The 21782-nt window shown below is 40.4% G+C and overlaps 1 protein-coding gene across 2 annotated transcripts in view; it reads left to right on the top strand.

Moving 5' to 3' along the window:
• Positions 1 to 6954: 6954 nt before the first annotated feature.
• Positions 6955 to 21782, top strand: part of LOC311307577 (paired box protein Pax-7-like) — a gene marked incomplete at both ends in the record, with an annotated part of 56076 nt that continues 41248 nt past the window's right edge. For both annotated transcript variants that reach the window (XM_084436399.1, XM_084436398.1), the window contains 4 exons: positions 6955 to 7039; positions 8306 to 8541; positions 9000 to 9144; positions 9444 to 9572. In XM_084436399.1, coding sequence (XP_084292525.1) covers positions 6955 to 7039; positions 8306 to 8541; positions 9000 to 9144; positions 9444 to 9572 — 595 coding nt within the window. The remainder of the gene's footprint in view (positions 7040 to 8305; positions 8542 to 8999; positions 9145 to 9443; positions 9573 to 21782) is intronic.

Genomic DNA, 21782 nt, shown 5'->3' with positions numbered 1-21782 from the left:
GAGGTCAGAGGTGGCACAATGACAACGATAGATATTATTGGAGCTACTGGTAGAATCTTCAAGACACGTATGTATGATGAAGTTCAAAATAATTCAAAAGCTGCCGTTTGAGAGCCCTAATATGTGCTTTTTTGCTTTCTTTCATGTATGCACATCTGCAAGGATGACACTCCTCATGATTTCAATTTGGTCAATACTGACCATCTCATAGTTGGTTGATAATGATTAGTCCTAGCCTTTCAATCCGCCCACTCCACCGAGAAGATCTCAACGGAGTACGAGTTCACAATTCTGCTGTCTATCAGGCTAGATTAGGCCTATATTACAATATAGATTCTGTATCTCCACCACATGGTGGGCGACTTGAGGAGCTAAGTGTACTTTTTTCTGTGTTCTAGTGAGAAATGTCTTGAAGTCATCTCGCAGCAAATGGATCTACAGTAACCAAATCTCTTGAAAGCTATAAAACGCTACGCACACCACAACTGCATGGAGAGAGAGGAAGAGATCAAGTCAGATTATCTGTTTGCTCCCAACACTTACACATTAAACTACTCAATTCAAATCAAACTTTATTTGGATATCGCATTTCATACACAGAGGCAACACAATGCGCTTCCCAGAGAGCAATGGGAGGGTGGGCATAGGTCCCATCCCTACATATTCCAGAGGGAAGCAAAAAAACAGTTTCACCCGGGGAGCAATAAGATGAGCTGTAAAAATTCTTCCCTGACCTCTCTCAACGAGACGATCGAGTAAGCTCCCGGAAAATGTTTGTCCAATGGCCAAGAACATTTACAGTGCAATAAACACGGGCTAAATACTTCACAGGAGATTAAACTAATATAATTTACTACTGTAGTATACAATTTGAGGTACAAACTCCATCTATATCCCTCAATTTGAGGTAGAAACTCCATCTATATCCCTCAATTTGAGATAGAAACTCCATCTATATCCCTCAATTTGAGGTAGAAACTCCATCTATATCCCTCAATTTGAGGTAGAAACTCCATCTATATTCCTCAATTTGTGAAAACATTCAATTATTCTCCATACATAAAGGCGGATGAACAAGTGCACACTTGAATCAGATGAACAAGTGCACACTTGAATCAGACCACATCCTCTGGCAACCACCCATAGACCACTAGGACCAGACACCCACAGTGTGAATGTGAGTGAGTGAGTGAGTGACTGAGTGAGTGAGTTCTACATGATGGTTCCCTATCCCTGACATCCTGTCATCTTGCTTGTGGTGATGAATGATGACAGGGTGTCACAGCGGACCCCGTTGATTTAACACTTCTAAACACTTCCATCTGGCGAAGCCCCCCTGGCCCACGCTAAACATGTCATGTGGTTCCAGACTCTCGCCTGAGAAGGGCTGTGAGCGTTCTCCAGCACCTGCTCCCTCTCTCCCTCCTAAATTCTTGGCTCTTGTCTCGTCTTTTTCTATGCATTCTTTCCTTTGCTCTACTTTCCACCTGTGATTCCCACTTGCTTTTTTAACCCACTGAGACAACAGCGCTATGGTCCACACTTTCATCTGAAATCAAAATAAACGTTCACGATACAACTTCTTCACAGCGCAGTGTGTTCCACACACACATTCTCCTTCCGTTGCCCTGATCATATCAATGCTATTTTAAATAACACACACAACTCAGTTACAACTCTCATCTGGTCCACAGCAACACCAGCAAGTATCATCAGATTATGTTGAACAATCTGTATAATGAGATTATTCCAAATAACCATATGAACCTTATTAAGTTTATAACACCAGATTATTCCCCCCCCCGAATTTCTCTAGTAGTTGAACACATCTAATGGAAAACATTTCACATTTGAAAATAAAACTGATTTTCTTTGTACAGGCAACTAAGAAATGAGAATCATGTGTGCAGCTTTCCTATTTAATATTGGGCCTCTAAACAGGACCCCTGTTCTTTGAGATTTCATATCTGTGCTCCCTGACCCCTTTACTGAGTCAAGCATGAAGCTCTGGGTCTAAAGAACCACTTCCTTCTTACATGATATTCTATACATCCTCTTTCGGGGGTTGTGATCAAACAATTCCCTTCAGGAAGCGTTAACACATTCAAATAATGCTGTGCAGATGTTAGCATGCCATGCCGAGTTGAGACTCAGTCCATCTCTGAGAGAGCAAAAGAGAGAGAGAGAGAGAGAGAGAGAGAGAGAGAGAGAGAGAGAGAGAGAGAGAGATGGAGAGAGAGAGAGAGAGAGAGAGAGATGGAGAGATGGAGAGAGAGAGAGAGAGAGAGAGAGAGAGAGAGAGAGAGAGAGAGATAGACAGACAGACAGAGACAGAGAGAGACAGAAAGAGAGAGGATGTTTTTGTGTGAAATTTGAATTGACATGAGACAGTAATAGAAGCACCACCCAACTCCACCAATCAGCTCTACCAAAGCCGACCGTCGTCTTCAATCTCAATCTCACATCATATACTGCCATAGAGGTAGTAGGCTAGGCTATATCCAATAAGGTGATGGTTACACTGTATTGAAAAAAAGAAATACATATTATGTACTTAAATTCTCAGATGCTGCATCTGTACAGTGCATAGCTTGTGTCATCTGTTTAAATGTTTTAAATAGTGCCATCTCCCCCACACCGTTTTTATCAAGGAATATTGTGCCCATTATATGCTAGGGTACTTGGCCTCCCTCTAGAGGTTATGTAGCACATGTTCCATGAAGACTTTGGAAAGATTTTAAAGATTTTAAAGGAATTGCCGATCCAGGGTGTGCAGTATGACCTACAGGGGTCGGTAGCACCAAGTCTTACTAAGAGCATACGAGCCTATAAGAGCCTAGTTATAATGTAATTATTTACTAAATCCAAATTTAGTCACTACTAAATGGGTTGCACCACTCACACATAAAGCTTAGTAACTACTAAAATTTTATACAGTATATACCCCTTAGGTGGTGTAAGTTATAGTGTGATTTGCCTCAGAATCGCCATTGATTACTGGGCTAGCAATACAATTAATGTGTTTTTGACCATGTAAAAAATGTTTTTTTCAGAAGATATCTTAGTTACAACAAGACTGATCTATTATCAGTTTGGGAATCGGGATTTGTGCAGAGCACGCTGGTTCCGGCCTGAGACAGTTATTTTCTATTCTAACTAGCTAACATTGTGTAGCTCTATAGTCATATTTTTCATAGAAATGAAACCTCCAATATTTGATGCTATGTTTATTGATTTGTGTGTGTGTGCGTCTAGCACCCAAGTACCAGAGTCCACCACCAGGGGGTGGTCACCACAATTCATTTTTCCCATTGGCAAGTATATTTTGCTTTGTACATAAAAAACTATAATGTGTCTCAGTAAAAGTGATAGTCTTTTCTTTTCAGGAGGCCGGCTTCTTTATAAATCCACAGAGATCAGAAGTTGAGGTGCTTGTTCTTGCACCCTGTAGAATGCAGCATTGAGCTGCAACTATATCCCTCTGGCTGCAGTTACACTATACAGACAGCAGAGGGAGGCAGAGATCAGCTGAAACTGTGTTGTGGACTCCTTTTAAATAATAATAATAATAATAATAATAATAATAAAACTATTTGTATAGCACTTTTAATACAAATAAACGCAGCTCAAAGTGCTTTACAGCAGAGAATGTGCATGCAGTACATCACATAAAAATAGACAAAATAAACAAAAAGCAGGAAAATAAGAAGGAAGATAAAACACAATAAAAGATAAAGATAAGAAATCAAGTAAAATACTGTGTAAAAATGTCACGCCTGCTCTGATAGTTGAGTATCTTAGGAAGATCCAGAAGTACGGTGGCAGGGTGTGATCAAAGTGGGCGACCTCGCCTGTGACCTCACGCCGAGCCCCTGAACCGCTGATGTCCTGTCACTGATGTAGACTGTAGGAATCTGCTCAGTGGAGATTCACCTCAGACTGCATCTGTTGGCTTTAGCCCCTATCTGTCATTGGACATGGTGGCGCTGGATCACAGGGTAATCAAGGTAGGCGACCTCGCCCGTGAGGCCTCACGACCAGCCCCTGTTTGATGTCCTTTCACTCACGTATGTGTTTAGGAACATACTCAGAGAACATTTATCAGACTGCATCTGTTTGGAAAGGATCCGCTGTTATTCGATACGGTTGCACTAGAACACAGTTAGGCTACAATTTAATAAAATATTGTACTGAAGAGATATACATTAAAGAAAAAAGTGCAGTAGCAATAGATTGTCATACATCTTATTGTACAGCCTTTTTTCATAAAAAGGAGTAAAAACACGTTTTTATTACATATTTTTTGTCCTACAGAAAGTTAAAATCGCATGAGGTTCTTTTTATATTAACTATTTTAATCACTGAGATTTTAATTCAATATATATATAATAGCCTATATATACATACTTACTTTAGAATAAATCCTTACATTTTAGACCAAACAAAAAAATATCATGAGCCTATATGCTGGATAAATCGAAACTATAGTTAAATCTATAGATTAGCCTAAGCCACTTCATTCAACAATTGTACTGACAACATGCATCGTGGGTGGGGGACGACTGGTCCACTGTGCACTGTTTAAAGCAGAACATATCAGGCTATTATAGGTCTATGCTGGGCATGGTTCTTGGTTTAATAGGTTGTTTTATAAAGACAAACCAGACTAATAGTTTACAAGTCTTAGTTAAACTTAGCGTTAACCTATAGGCAGAATGATAAACCTACCATTTTAAATGTTCTACTACTCCTGAAAGTTTCCTGTTCACTGTGGCTCAGACCCGCATCCTAAATGTCAGGTAGGTTTGTTTGGGCACTGGAGAGGCTAAATGAGCTCCTGTGAAAATTAAAAACGCAATTGTTGGTAGTAAAGCGGCGTTGAAGGTCTTCCAGCGATAGCGTACTGCTTGATAAGGCTATATGCATAACGCATTGCCTTTGGTTTAATTTGAATAGGGTTTCTCACAACACCAAGTCTAAAATGTTAAATATGCGAACATGAAAATGTGTAGAAGAGAGGCATACGATGATGAATATATAGACTGAGAAAAGAATGTCTGTATGAGGTCAAACGTGACTTTTTTGCGTAACACCATTGTGAAGTCAAACTGACCATTAAAGCTAATGCTAAACATGAAGGTTAGGACGCCTGGGCTTTGTTTTGTGACTCTTTCAGACTCTAGCCTATGCAGAAGTCCTGGAGTGGGTCGTGTTTGTGCAGAGTTGGCTGGCCCACGGAATCCTCTCCACCGGCGCGTCTGTGAAATCATCATTTCACCCTACACATTCCCTAATTGTTCGAAAAATTAGTTGTGAAATTGTTTTCCATTAATGATGCTTTTCACGGCAATTTTAACCATTATTTTACACATTGTGTCTTCCCTGCTGTAGGCAAATTGTTTTAGTCGGGAACAATATGTGGTTCGTGACACAAATTGTTTGTATGGAACAAAGGACACATTTCAGCCAAACTCACGATTAGGCATTCCATTTTATGAATGAAGTAAAAGTGATAAAAAGAAAGTAAGTGTTTTATATTTCAAATGACCCACTAATGTGGCACTTTGTCTGCTAATGTGTAGCCTACACGGGGGCTTTAAGCACACTGCAATTTATGAGGACAATACAAATTCACTAGGCTACTAAACAAAACAAATGGGCGAATATGGTGTGTAGGCTTGGCTATTAGCGGAAATGCTGATGGGAAAGTGCATTGGGATTTAGGTGCCTCACGGGCTATAGGCATAATACGAGGTATAGCCTACACGTAATAAGAGAGACGTGTCAGTATATTAGCATGTCTGCATGGTATGTTATCCCTGGCATGATAAAATTACCGCTGCTCATTATTAGACGTATTGAGCTATGATACTTAAATAGGCTCGTGAAGACGAGGGAGACGCACACCTGTGTTGGAGAGATGCCTAATAATAATATATATAATATATTTAGACTATATAGTTATAATATAACGGAATCAAAAATAAAACATGAAATAGTAATGGCAATTTGCTAACATATATAGAAGGCTATATATTGAAATGCAAATAAATGGGCATCAGAAGATATTCCTAAGCAATTAATCAATAGAAAGCTTCTGCAACGAATAGGCTATGATTCAATCTAATGTTATCCTATAACAAAAGCCTTTGGGATGGCATTTGACAATGTGCTTTACTGATTCTGCAAAAGAGTCCACGTGCAGCACATGTATGCCTGTGAAGACTGTATTTTGGCCTATTCAAATGCTTAAATGTAAACAAATTGGAACACTTTCTATAGGCCTTAAAATACATAATATAAATATTGCATAGTTTACAGATGACTTTCAGCCTTGAAGCATCAGGGTTTGTTTAATCAATCAAATGTAGCCTACTCTTGTTGGTTTTCAAACGACGTGCGATGAATGGGAAGATGCCAAAATGTGTTTGCGTCGGGTGTCATTTTTTTTTTTGCGATTGGTTGAGAAAACTTGGCTGCACTTCTCTCTCCCCCTCATGAATAAAAGAACCCTCCGGGAGCCTATGGGCGCGCACGACAACTCCCCTCCCACGCCCGTGCGCCAAAGTTATCCACTTAAATTACTCCCAACCTCCAAGCCGAGTTTGCCATCAAAAACTACTACAGACCCTTTAGGAAAACACTGCAAAGAATTAAGTAACCTTTGCCCACTTGCGAGTGTAAGGGACTTCCCCCTCCCTCCGTACGTACACACTCCCCCTTACTCAAAGCACTCTTATTTTGCTCCGGCCCCCCCACCGTGCTCGTGTTTTAGCGTTTTGGGGGTTTAGTGGTCAGACGTTCATCCCTTCTGGATGACTATTTTTGTCTTCCCCTTTTCATCGTTTGCTCATTGGACTGGCGTATATTTTCATCTTTCGCACCAAAACGTCTGGACTTGGTTTAAGCAGATGAAATATCGGCCTGGTGGTGCCTGTTGTTTTTAACCGTAGAATGTCATCTTTGCAAGGATCAGTTCCACGAATGATGCGACCGGCGCCTGGACAGAACTACCCCCGCACTGGCTTCCCCCTGGAAGGTACGTCTGAGACTTGAACCATCAGATAAATAGCGTCAAACAGAAGTGAACAGAACGCTACAAAACTTTTCATAATAAAGTAGCCTAACGTTAGCCTCGTAGGGTAGATATCTGTAGTTCCTAGATACACAAATCGATTCGTATTAGAAAAATGTTAGGCCGATAGGTTGTTAAACAAAAAGATCAATCACAGGAGACTAGTGTAAATTAGGCTACTCAGTCCTCGCACCCGGTGTAGGAAAGACAGACTTGATGAAAACCTACAGCCTGATTGGACAAACTAGGTTAATTAAACACCATACCGGAGACTGAGTGTGTATGATACTGGGTTATTGCAGTAGCCTCTGCAAGCGCGTGAATAGAATTTACTGGCATATGTCGAACTATTTGCATTTATTTAATTTTAGTATTTTAGTCTCCCGTGCGAGCTCCGTGCTCAAGTGGCGCCAATAAAATCCCCACAAACACGAAACTGGCAAGTTAGCCAAGATCCGGGATTTATTGAAGTGTCCTGATGCTGGAATTGAAAGTAAAATACACAGCAAAACGAAGAATCAAAGGATTACATCAATATTTGTACAGCATGACGGTGAATAATGAAGGCGGACTAGGCCCCGCTCTTCAGAGGCTCTTCAGTGCCGGATGGGACACTCGAGGAGGCTAGACTGCTCTCTCTCTGGCTAATGACAAATCCAGCGAACCCTTTTTTTCATTTTCACATTGACTTGTACGAATCCTTTGTAAATGGTTTTGTAATTCAGTGCAGACTAGAGACAACATTCAACCAGTTTACACATGACTATCTGTCAAATTTCCTTGAATTGTTAACAGTAGATTTATGATCTAGGCATATCCATGATGGCGTTCAACAATTGCATGGGTAAGATATAATTTACTTTATTTTAACGATTGTTTTGGCCACATTTGATGTGTGTATAGTCTAATCCGTAACCTGCATAATGTAATTTAGTTGGCCTTTACCTAATGGTAGCCTATAAGACTAACTGATCAACTAATATTTATTTTAAAATAAAAAATAAAAATATTGCATACAAAATATAGCCTAATATAGGGCCCTTCGACACAATTCAATATAGGCCAGCAATCTTAAAATTGCCATTATTTATTTCTGTATTACCCAGGCCTTGGCTATTATAACGCAATACTCATTCATTGAAAGGTGTTATCGGTGTATATTGGGATATTTGGTGTGTAAACGTGATGGTGTCAATGTTTTCACTAATAGGTCTTTTTTTCCCCGCACAGTGTCAACTCCCTTGGGTCAAGGTCGAGTGAATCAACTCGGCGGCGTATTCATCAATGGAAGGCCACTGCCAAATCACATTCGTCACAAAATAGTGGAGATGGCCCACCACGGCATCCGTCCCTGTGTGATCTCTCGACAGCTTCGCGTCTCCCACGGCTGCGTTTCCAAAATTCTTTGTCGGTATCAAGAAACAGGCTCGATCCGCCCCGGGGCGATAGGAGGAAGCAAGCCCAGAGTGAGTGAACGAGTCTGCCTAAATAAACAACAATAACATACATTTTATTATTAGCTGTTATTTTTCAGTAGGCCTATATCAGAAGGCTACTATTACGTATGCCTATTATGAAGCTATTATTATAATTATAATAGCATAATAATAATAATAATAATAACAACAATAATAACAATAATTAGGCTATTACAAGAAGGCCTAGTAATAGAAGAAGTAGACTATACTAGGCTAGTAGTAGCCTAGTAGGAGTAGTAGTAGACTAGTAGGAATTGCTTAGTAGTTTAATTAGGGTGTTAGACTACACGATGAAACACTGTTTCATACCCTGAACTAAAGTTTTTTTTCGCTCCACCTCCACTTTTTTCTCTGCTTGGTTCGTCTTCTCTGCATCATTCATTTTCTTCTTTTTCTTTCTGCCTCTCCCTGTCCTGCTGTTGTACTACACGAATTAAACCCAATAGCAGGTAGCAACGCCTGATGTAGAGAAACGTATTGAGGAATACAAGCGAGAAAACCCCGGCATGTTCAGCTGGGAGATCCGCGATAAGCTGCTGAAGGACGGGGTCTGTGACAGAAGCACCGTTCCATCAGGTGAGGCCTCATCTGGTAAGAAACCCTTTTACTGCTCCATCTTTACGACTTTTTAGGTTGTCAAAAGCCGGCCTATATAATAATAATAATAATAACAGCATAATAATAATAATAATAATAATTACTATTATTATCATTGTGCTGTTATTATTATTATTATTAGGCTATTATTATGCTGTTATTATTATCATTATTATTATTATTATTAGCCTATTATTATTGCTCATTTAAAATGTGTCCACAACACAGTTTCAGCTGGGCTATGTCTTAGTAGGCTAATTTATTTCCAAAAATGCTTCTTTTTTTTCTTGTAGTGAGTTCAATTAGTCGTGTTCTTCGAGCTCGATTTGGGAGGAAAGATGATGAAGACGACTGTGATAAAAAGGATGAAGATGGGGAAAAGAAAACTAAACACAGCATCGATGGTATTCTTGGCGATAAAGGTAGACTAATTCATCTGGATTATTTATTTGCTTTTGGAAAATGTAACCACACTGATTATGTGGCCTATTTCTGTCTAGTTAAATTAGGTCCAGTCATAAGGACGCGTAGAATAGGCTAAGGCTCTATACGACTATCGGCTACTGACATTCGTTTTCACGGTATAAGCAACTAGCCTAACCTTACCTAATTACTGTTTTATTTAGGCCTAGGTTACATAATTTATGATTTTATTGCTAAACTGTTTGGCAATAGCATCTTAACTAGACCTGCTAAATTATTTATTATGAACCTTGATGGGGGGTCTTAGAGACAACATTAATTTGCACAACAGACTCCTCTGGCGTTGGGTAAACGGTCCCTTGAAACGTCAACTGACAGATGACCGATGCGACGATCAATATCAATTACGACCAGCAGGTTACACTCTTTTTTTTCCTTTTTTCTTTTTAAAATCCTGCAGCGTGTGCTTACGTCATATTCTGCTCATAAATAATCGGAGGGCCCTGTAAATCAGGATCAATTAGATGGATAAACAGTAGCCTACCTTGTTAGCATGTTTTACATAACATAACCATATAGGCCTGCGGTATGTCTATAGCATAACCTAAGTGGCCTTAGGTCGATACATTCTTGGGAAGTGAATCTCTTATTCTGGCCGTTTGTTGACTAGAGAGTTTTGGATGTTCCCTTGTCAAAATGCACTAGATCTTGTGTCTGAAAAAAATCCCAATGAAATGATCAAAGATTTTAATAGGCTATATGTTGAGTAAACGTTTGCACAAAAACCCTTTCTCTAAAGAGACGGCCTCACTAAACTTGACGATGAACTTCAGTCCTCAAGACATCTACTCCATTGAGGCACGGATCCTGAGGTAGCCTACAAAAGCAAACCCCCTCAAAAGCGGGCAGCTAAAAGAGGAATGGCGATTGGGCTTTTTCACACACGAAAACCCATAAAGAAAGGACGGACAAAGGGCCAAGATGAGAACTGAAGGAGAATGAATTATTCAATCCACCCCGCTGGTATAGTTTTGTAATATTAGAGTCTATAAGAGATTATAAGAGTCTACTGGAATATTAGGCAATGCAATGGATTCAATAAATAAATATAATAAAAAATAACAGTATAAAATAAAAAGCAATGGAGAGTGCAAAACGTGTGCATCTCTGTTAAGATCGTGTCATGATCGAATGCTTCTCTACCTCTGATGGACATACGGGCAATTTGTGTACAGATCATTATATTGTTTATTTCCTGTATGGCGCGCGATCAACGCAAACACCTAATCTAGACAACATGATACTTAATGACCCCTTCTCTGAAACCACGGCTGGCGTGACCCGAGTGTTGCTCAGCCAGCCTATAGAGTGTTTGATAGCTATCGGTAGCATACACTTGATTGGTTTGTTGTCTGGGCTAGATGCTCTTGCAATGTGACAGTCAGCAACGTGTTATGCCTAGTTTATATCCATAGTGTCAGTTTCACCCTCCGTCAAATGTCTGCCTACATGTTTGGGCATTTATGGTGACATGTTGAAACCAGAACATCGACTGTCCTCCTTGTTAATTCTTTAAAGATCTGTCTCTGTGCTTGTTTCATTCTATCATCCGGCTGGCATTTAATAATGTTAAGACTTAGCCTATTACAGCTGGTAATGAAACCGGTGTCTGTTGAATGGGGGTCTGTGTAGGAGAGGGCTGTAATAGCTCGCAGGCATGGTAAGAAATGCATTTATCCCCTATCAGCCCCTCACTCTTACAGTTTCAAGCAAACGTTATGTTGAAGGGATTTAAAGCAGATTAAATTGAGCCTTTTCTCTTTTTTCACTTTCATCTCTAAACGGTTCACTTCGCGACTAACCTCAGGCACAAATTCATGAGATTTTAGGTTTCTTTATAGTTGTTAAGATTGTATTTATATATTTATTTTATTTGTTTCGTTTTATATATGATAGGCTATTGCATTGGCAATGACTCTGGCATCCTCGAATAGATTAAAATATACCAATCGTTTTGTATCCTAGACCTAAATGGTGTTTGTAGATTGCAAACCAATTGAGCCTTGGATATATAGGGGACATCGTATTTGAAGTCCAAGCAAAATAACCACTGCTGTCCATTCAGATTTAGAGTTTACTGCGAAGGCTTGGGTAGTTTGGGAAGATCGTAATTTTACAATGTTTCAGACATGAAGTGGAGAACTTGTGCACTCACTGATGTCGTCATGGACGACTGACATCGCTTTCATTTAGTCCTAACGAAGAAAAAATGCAAATTATGAATTGGGATAGACATATGAATATGGAACACGAGGACACTGACTGGTCTAGCTTTCATGCAACAGGCACAATCATTCCAAACGCAGGAAAGGCCTATGTCTATACATTCGGTGTGTGACCTAATTTCCCATCAGCCTACATCCATTGCTTTACAACCAAGGGGGGGGGGGGTTGGCGACGAGGACCGCAACAGTCAATTCATGAAGAACAATTGAGCTTTGATTAAACCAACATGAAGCCATCTCTTCTATAGCCCGTGTGATGGAAGGGTGCAATGGACACTTGAACAAATGGACGGATTACCTGCAGGTTCTCAGTCTAATCAAACAGGGGCCAGGCGGGATTTTTGACTGTTGTGAGTGGGATCAGAGGAAATGAGAGAGGCCAGCGAGAAGACAGCGAGATGTCAATCAATTCCAGGCCTACATAACCCTGGCTCGAGCCTATAGTCAGTTGCAAACAGAATAAGACATTTGGCAATTAGATACTTAATTCATAAGAAAATATTGATTATGATTGTTTTGATTTCTGACTGTTTTTACGAGAAGAGGTCAAAATGCCGAGCTAGACCGAAGAGCTATTATATTCATATTCCGAGCATGCTGTTATGTGATCTGTTTCTCAGAGATAGTTGCAGAGAAGGAGAAATAAGAGTCCAAAATAAGCTCGGTTGAGAGAAAAGGGGGCCGGGATGAGTCGCGAGACCACTTCAAACACACCATCTGGAATGGTGAGAGGTTTAGTGAAAGTATGGGGAAGTTATTTAGCTATTAATAACAACTTTCCTCGGGCACTGAGAGTGACTCCATCTTCTCTTTCTCGCAGCTATTTGGCTGGGTTGAAATTGAGGGAGACCCAAATGTTGGGTCGAGATAACGCAATCATCTCTGGTCCTGTGCTGTGCACCAGTATTAAACTCGGATTAACCTCCCTTTCCCCCTCATTGCCTCGCTGCAAATTTCATTGGAATTTACAGGACAAGATTGTTAAGGAACATATAAAAAGCGAAAACAGGAGCGAAAATCTTCTAATAGAGAGAGAGGGGGTTGCAATAGCAGGAGGGCTCCAGTGCAGAGTAGATTATGAGTAGCCTAAAAATAATAGCAGTGATAACAGCAACACTAATAAAAACAACAACAACAACAACAACAGTAGGCTATAATAATTAGGCTATAATAATAATATTAAAAACCAAAAACAATAATAATGGTAATAATAACATGGATAATAACACTAATAATCATAACACTTATAATAGCCTACTACTAATAATGTTTTTTGAAAATGATTATAAGACTATTATTTGCTATAAGTTAATGTTAGTTTTGAATAGTAGCCCATCCAAATGCCTCATTATAAAATACAATAGAAGAGAATAATATCATATTTTTGTCAAAGGGTTCAGGTGTGGCATTCTAACAATAAAAACATACAGAAATGACAAAGCACACACAGTCCATTGGAAAACAAGTGCATAACAAATGCATAACAATACAGCCTAATATATGTTACAACAAGGCAATAAGCTTCGTAACATTACAGACTGTGTTCTGTTGCTAGTGTGGGGCTTCCTCGAGTTTCCAGCCAGAAATGATGATTATATGCCCTTTAATTCCACTGCCGGGGTTAGAAATAGCCTACTGTTTTTAAGATTTAACAAATGTGCATCGGATATAGGCTAAGACTGAACGCTATTACACGAAATCCCGATCACCCAAGTGACGTAATTCGTGGAACAAATCAAATTACCCCAACCGGCAATAAATAACCATAATTTGTTAAGCAAGTTACTGCTCTGTAAAGGAATAAATAATAATGAATTTAGCCTGTCCCGAGAACCATACACGGAGTACCCTGTAGCCTAAAATAAACATGGGACATGTCAAATTCACTCATTTGCCAAACGAGATTTAGAGGCCACTTATACGCTAATACCGCAACTGTTTGGTATAATTTATTCAAAGCATTTGTTGAGTGTGCTTCCTTGACATCAAACAATCATTTCAGATTTCTATGGTTTACACATTTAGTGAATCTTGCAGTCAAACCTGTTTCATTTTAAAGTAGGCTACTTTGCTTTGAAAGCGGTAATTCCAGGACGCCCACCATGCACGCTGAAGGACATCATTCTGAATTTTTTTTCTTTTGAGGATTATAGCCTTATATCACATCGGCGGACAGGGGAAATCTATCCATTGATGATTAAGCGTGTACTGTCAATTTATTAAGACATTGAGAAAGGAATAAGCCTCTTCATCACGTCGAATATTAATACGCAATTATATCCAAAGACTCTGGTGACCCGCTAACCTGCGGCGGACCCTGTGGTTGTCATGAAAGGGATTTCGTGTTGTGTGTTTCAGAATTTTTAAGAGAAGAGGAGAGGAAAAAAAGTAGGTGAGGAAAAGTAGAAGCGGCTAGAGGAAATTGAGAGGCTTATAGTCTTTGATCCTTGGGTGCTTTTGCTTATCAGAAACATTTGTGGTGACACCGCCACAATGGGAGTTCATCATATTACAGGCTGCCAGTGCTGCTTTCAAGCTTGCCTGTCTATTAATTAAAGCATTTTTGCCATATGGGACACGGCCTATCTGGACTCATATGCACGGAGTAGGCCTACGCTCTGACTCTCTGGTGTGTCTTTAAAGGGACAGTCTCCCTTTTTGGACTGCTTAACAAAATTCAAAGGTCTATTGTAGACTAAGGGACTTTTTTCTCCCCATAAGGCAATAATCCTTTCCAATAGCCTAACTTAAAAGGAATTAACAAGTCCTTCCCCAAACACAAATCAAATCTCAAGGTGTATATAATATTTTAGCTTCAGAATTTGGTGGTAAGCTACTTGGAATTGACATCCATTTTGTAATTGTTCAGTCAGTCAATGTGAAATGCAATGCAGTTGTAAATACATAGAAACACATGTAAACTGGATGTTATAGGCTAGGGGTCAGGGATGCTTTTAATTTCAAACTCACACAGGGAGGTTTGGGTGGGGGGGAGGGTGGTTTGGAAGGACAAATGAACAAGCAACAAGGGAAATATCCTGCTGACACCAATAAAAGTACTGGCCTCAGGGCTTCCTATGGGCTTTCACAAAAGTGTGTTTGATGATGCTACAACCAGCCATCTTTCCAATACGTTTCCCCACGAAAGTCCAAGGAGCTCGTCCAACCCCAAATGGCCAACTGTTGAGTAGCCTAACTGTAGTCAAGATACCCGTTAGAGGGGCTAGTTGTATCGCTAGTCCAGTTGTGTCAGTGACTGTTGTTAGTTTTTTTTTTGACCCCCCCCCCCCCCTCCCCCTTCTCCCTTGTTGATTTTTCCTCCTTAGTGTCCTTTCGAGCTGCATCAATGGCGTCTTTGAGAAAACAAATATATCTTAAGAGGAGCTACTAAACGAGGAAGGGGGTGTGAATGGGAGAATAGCAGCCCACTTCTTTGCCATGGAGTGCTCAGTAGCCATTCCTTAATCCCGCTTTCATTTTGCCGACAAATGCCAAGAATCCTGTCTGACGACCCAATGGGAGACTGATCAGCGAACAATAGGGAAGCGTTTCACAAAGGGGGGACGGGCAGAAAGAGGTTCGGGGGGCAGTCCGAAGCCTTGGGTAACCATTAAGCTCCAGTTGCAAATGATAGCCGGTAGGACAATAGAAAACATATAAATCTTAAGGAATACAAATATGGCTACACAAATTAATTGAAAAATGTCACCGCGTTATTGGCTCTTAATTGAGTCCTTGGTGAGACTTTGTAATGATTTCAGAGAGCTCCCAGGGTGAGGTCGTGCCCGGTTTCCAAATGTGTGCTGTGTTGACGAGTGTTAAACTGTCATTCTCCATACGGCTTTGTGTTTCCCGTGAAGTAGGCTAGTCTACATATTGTGCTAGTGCATTCAATCTTAATAGAACCTGCGGACATACCTACGCAGAAAGATTTAATAACAGACTCCACCATGGATGTGACAGGACTCAACCAGTGGCTCCATTGTTGTGATACGTCTTTCTCATTACTTAAGGAAGCAAACCAATATAACATCGTCATGTAAAACATCAAAGGCGACAGATTTGACCTGCTATTCCTAAATAGTCCATTACGACGGCAAAAACGAAACTGTGAAAAAGTGTTGATCACTCAATATCTCAAATAGTTTCCTATTTTATTTGCCCGTCTGCTGGGTTAACTTGATATTTTGCGCATGACTGGTTTATTAGTCACCGCTGTGTGCAGGGATTTGGGCCTGGGCTCCCAGGGTCCGGATCCCCTCACTTAAATCCAACTCATTTCTCTCTCCCATGTAATTGATCTGGGGGCCCCGGGGAGACGGCCCTAGGTAGAGAAGGCCTGAGGAGCCCTTTCATCCTGCACCTTTAATGACAGGACCATAACAAAGTCTCACACTCATCTAGGGCCCAAACCAGGGGGAAATACAAGCTCAGCTTTTGGGCAAGTGAGGGTGGGGTAAAAAGTAACGACAAGTGACGCAGTGCCACTTGTTAGACAAGCATCATCCTCGTCATCGGCCATTATTCTTATACATCCATATTCTATATCTATATCTATATATCTATATTCTATTTATCCATATGCATATCCAGATTCTATATACATCCATATGTACAGCACATGTACAGTATAAAACAGAAAAGAATATATGCATGTACATATTCTATTCTATATTGTACACATGCGGTACATATCTATCTATCTATCTATCTATCTATCTATCTATCTATCTATCTATCTATCTATCTATCTATCTATCTATCTATCTATCTATCTACCACTGCGAGCTACTGTAACCCTAATAACACGGTCTCTCTATCTATCTATCTATCTATCTATCTATCTATCTATCTATCTATCTATCTATCTATCTATCTATCGATCAAGCGATCGAGCGGTCTGTCTGTCTGTCTGTCTAAGATAGGCTTACAATTAATATGTTAGCTAATAGGTGTACAGAAGCTTTTGAAACAAAGTGTCTATTCTTTATGGAGAGTGAGAATGAGGATGATCTAATGTGTTACAACATTGTTTATATTATACGTCTTTACACTGTACGTATCCTACTGTACGTATTTATACCATACGTATCCTACTGTACGTATTTATACATACATATTTATACTTTACGTGCATTTTGTGGTATTCGGCATCACCTCTCTCCCTTCAGAGCAAATGTAAAAAGCAGTTCATAATGCACCAATCCATTCTAATTGGCTATGAAATGACCTTAAATATATCCAGATTAAACATCCATTAAGCCCTTACATTTTCGTAGCAAATAAAATGTTCACGCTGTTGAAAGGTATGAAAGTGGATTAATGGCTATTTCTAAGTCATTGCATTAATGTAATTTGCGCCACTTATTTTACAGGCTATAGTGAATATTTAAGGGTGTTCTAGACACGAGGGTGTATCGGACACAAGAGTTAATTTAGGAGTAATAGGGGCTTTATTTCATAATGTCATGACTTGCACTTGAATTTCAACCTAGAAAAGTGCATTTTATGCATTGTGCTCACTTCTTCAAAGTTGTGGGTTTAATTCCCATAGGGATGTTTGCTAAGGGAATGCTATTAGTCTACTGTAGGTTGATCATAGCATCTGCTATACATAATATGTATATACAGGTACCTTATCCCATGTATAAACCTTATTATTTATATCCACTATAGTATATCATCTAAGATTAATTTTGTTGATGAAATAGGCCTGTTATTGTGTCAGTGTACAACAGTTTCAAGGAACATTGCAGTAGGCATACTGTACTTTCTAAATCCCACTATTTCTGTCTGTTTGTGATGAGCTAAAAGTCAATTGTTGTTATTTTGTCTTTTGGATGCGTTTTGTCCCCATGCCTTTTTTCAGAGTTGTTCTATATATCCCTGTCTGGCTGCCCACTCACTTAAAATGAGAAAGGGTGAAATGAAAGAGAACCGTCTGTTATTTTGTGTCTTTGGCCCCACTGCAGAGGCCCTTCAGGGAAGCTGATGAACTCCTCCAAAAGTTTATTAAGGCGAGCGAGACAATAGCAACCAAAGGCTTCAGGCAACCAGGCTGACAGTTTATAAACTAGCGGCCATTGTGGCTCAAAAGCGGATGCATGAATACCCCTGAATGGCCTCCCTCAAACTGACACGATTGAGCGAGACAACGGCAGTGTAAAAAAAAAAGAAGAAGAGGCGGGTCTCTCCTCGGTGCTGCTGCCGTGCGGGTTGGTATTTCTACTTCTTTGCATTAATGTACATCTGCAGTGGGCGGAGCCTGCTCCGGGGGTTGCGCCGGTCCGGTCAATGCGGCGGTTTGCTGGTCTTTTGGTGCGTTTGAAGTAAAGCCCTGTGTTCCGCACGCCCACTCTGAGCAGCAGGTGTCACCACACTGAGGGGGAATATGCTAATCACGACGGAGGGAGAGAGAGGGGCGTTTATATGTGCTCTCTCGCCCTTTTCACGGTTCGAACTGGGAGCGCTTTGCTTCAAATGTCGGTTGACTGTGTGATAAGTGTCTTTTTAGAATGATGGTATTCCCTATACTTCAGGAACTTTGTTCTTAGGCCAAGCCCCAGTCCTCGATAGCCAGGAGAGTCAGTGGGTTGGTTACTGTGGATTGTAAACATGGCTGTAAAGAGACACTTCTTGAGTCACCAGCCAGAATTATTGAGCAGTAGCAACAGTATGTTCAACCTGACAGTGTTACCACTAATTTAAGAAACAGCTCATAGGTCCTCTGCAGCGTTTCAGTCCATGTTTTTCCTCAAAACTCCCATCAATTGTCATCATTAGCCTTTGATTTGTGACTAAACGTTAGTAGCATTCCCAGGAGAGGTGACCCCGGTCATTCAGGGACTCTCTGAATACTCGGCGCCGCAAGGAATCTCATTTTGGAAGCATATTTTAGGAACACATTCAGTGTTCATATGTGATTGATTCCTGGAGCTGTCAGTTGAGTAAAGATGTGTTGGGGAACACAGGGGGACGAAGACAAGGAAAGGGGCCAGATTAGGGAGGAGATTACACTCTGATAGAACGAGAGAGAGGAGGAGGATTTAAGAAACAAAACCTGAAAAAAAAGAGATTGAAAACATTAACTGAGTATAGATAGCAGCCTATTTGTAATCTGATTCTCACATTGCTAAGAGTATAGCATTATTAGTTGACCAAACTAGTTCAAATACTGTATATGCTCTACTACAGTTCTAAACCACTTGTTTATATTGGCAGTCACTAGCTATTGCTGTCCAAGTATACTCAAAATATTAAGCTATTTTATTGGTGTCTATTACTGAATGGTGTTGATATATTCTGTTTGTGCAGTAAAAACACTGTTTTTGTGGTAGATTTTTTCCCAGGCATGTTGAGCAGTATTAGTACCAGTACTATCTAGTTATAGATATTGGTTGTTGAAGCTGGAGGATGTTGTGTTGGTGAGGAGGGCAGAAGAGAGGGGATGGACCCCTGAGTGACCCTTCCATTGCCTGTTAGGAGTGTGTTGGAACAAGAAAAAAAAAAAACTCTTAGATCTCAGAGGAGAGAGTTACTAAAAAATATGACTTGCTCCATAAAAAAGAACCATACAGTATGAAAATACATTATATACACTAAAGTAGTATGATGGTGATCAGCTGCTTTTTTGTTAGATTTCTTTTTTAATTTCTTATTTTTTGCCTGTAGACAGTTTTTATGTTTCGAGATTATCGCAAACTTGGGGTGTTACAGTATTCCTACTGATGCTGTTTTGTATGAACACATGTCTGAAAGATAATGTGATGATCAGTTAGGGCTGTAAACATGCCTTTCAAATTAAAAGCCCTTAGACTGTAAATCTGTCTCTTAAAAAGCAGCTCTTGTTTATTGAATACATCACTCACTTTACTAGACACCCCTAAAAGGAGTGTGAAACCAGGGAGATCACAACACCTGTCTGTATTTATATTATTCAAAGACAGACAGCGCAGACATCAGAAACCAATAGGCTGTCTAAGGCATTTTACTTGTGGATCATCTTTGTAAACGTGGAGGAAATCCAGATAATTATTTGTCTGTAGAGCCCTGACCACCTCACAAAAAAAGCTGATGTTGAGATATTTTGCGGTGACGTTAAATACACCTGTGACACAGATCTGAGATGGGCTTATCCTGGGTTTGCGGCTATGGCTGTATGTCATCCTATGTCTCTGTCTATAAACTGCTCTCTCTAACTCAAACCCATCACTTTATACTCCCGAAGGGCCCCAGAGCCAGAGGGGACAGGCCTGTCCAGACTTTAACCCTTTTAACCCTGAAAGTACAGTGACAACATTTTGAATATTAATTGGATTTTCCCTATAATACTAGAAAGCGCAGTTTCTCAGCTTTCAGCAAGTGTTGGAGTGAGGAATTGTTTAGATTTGTTAGATATTTTTGTAATATTATTAAATATTTGTTAGATATTTTTTAAATGTTGCCGGTGACGTGGTCGTATCGAAAGGGTTAACTCACACTTTGGTCATATTACAGTACTGTAGGTACAGAAAAGCTGGTTTGAAATATTTATTGGGGTCTCTTTTTCTGTTATTTGTAAAACAAGGGAAAAAAAATACCATATTCTTTATTTGTAGACCACTTACAATAACCTTCTTCTTGTTCCTTTGTCAAAAATACTTGATTTCCCCCTGAAAATATCCCTCCAGAATGTCACCTTTTATTTCAATTAAAAAATAGCTCCCACCAATGCTTTATGCCTGACTGTAGACACCCTTCCGTTTTTTCATGGGAAGTGGAGGCTACTTGAAACCAACAATAATAATCTCAAGCTAATTTTATTACAAAGGGGGCATGACACATAATTAAGCACACAGGCGGCTGCCCAGTTTTACAGCTGATTAGTAGTTAACACCATGGTCCAGTGGTTTAAAAATCACCACAAACCATGCCACTTACGGCCAGAAAATCTCCCATTTTCTGCTCCTTTGCTGCTTCACCCCGGAATCTCTCTCCCCCGTTTTATTTATATGTGTGTTTTGCACTTTGCACAAAGACAATAAACATGTTCCCAGAGTGTTGCAAATCAGAAATTTGCTCAGATTTTTTCCACCGGCTTGAGTGGTGAATGTGGTGACCGGTGTGTTTGAGCAGCAGTAGGGCTGACCAGCTGCAGGAGAGGGGGGGGGGGTGGAGGGAGGGGTGGGGAGGGAGGGAGGGAGGGAGGGAGGGAGGGGGGAGCCGCAGCTTCAAACACAGGGCTTGTCTTACAGTTTTAACTAATGGACTTATTTATGCGTCCACTGGCCCTCTCTCTCTCTCTCTCTCTCTCTCTCTCTCTCTCTCTCTCTCTCTCTCTCTCTCTCTCTCTCTCCTCAGGCTCCAGCTACACTCACACTTACACTCACACTCACACTCACACTCACACTCACACTTACACTCACACTCACACTCACACTCACACTCACACTCACACTTACACACACTTACACTTACACTCACACTCACACTTACACTCACACTCACACTCACACACACACACACACACACACACACACACTCACACTCACACTCACACTCACACACACTCACACACACACTCACACACACTCACACTCACACTCACATACACTCACACTCACTCACACTCACTCACACTCACACTCACTCACACTCTCACTCACACTCACACTTACACTCACACACTCACACACACTCACACTCACACTTACACTTACACTCACACTCACACTCACACTCACACTCACACTCACACTCACACTTACACTTACACTCACACTCACACACACTCACTCACACTCACACTCACACTTACACTCACACTCACACTTACACTCACTCACACTTACACACACACTTACACTCACACTCACACTTACACTCACACTCCCTTCTTGTCCACATTCCCACAGTCTGTTTTAGGATCTGAAACAAATAATAATA

Source organism: Borostomias antarcticus (genome assembly GCF_949987555.1).
Source record: "Borostomias antarcticus genome assembly, chromosome: 3".
NCBI lineage: Eukaryota > Metazoa > Chordata > Actinopteri > Stomiiformes > Stomiidae > Borostomias > Borostomias antarcticus.
The sequence above is the reverse complement of the archived record's forward strand: the minus strand, read 5'-3'. Positions and strand labels throughout refer to the sequence as shown.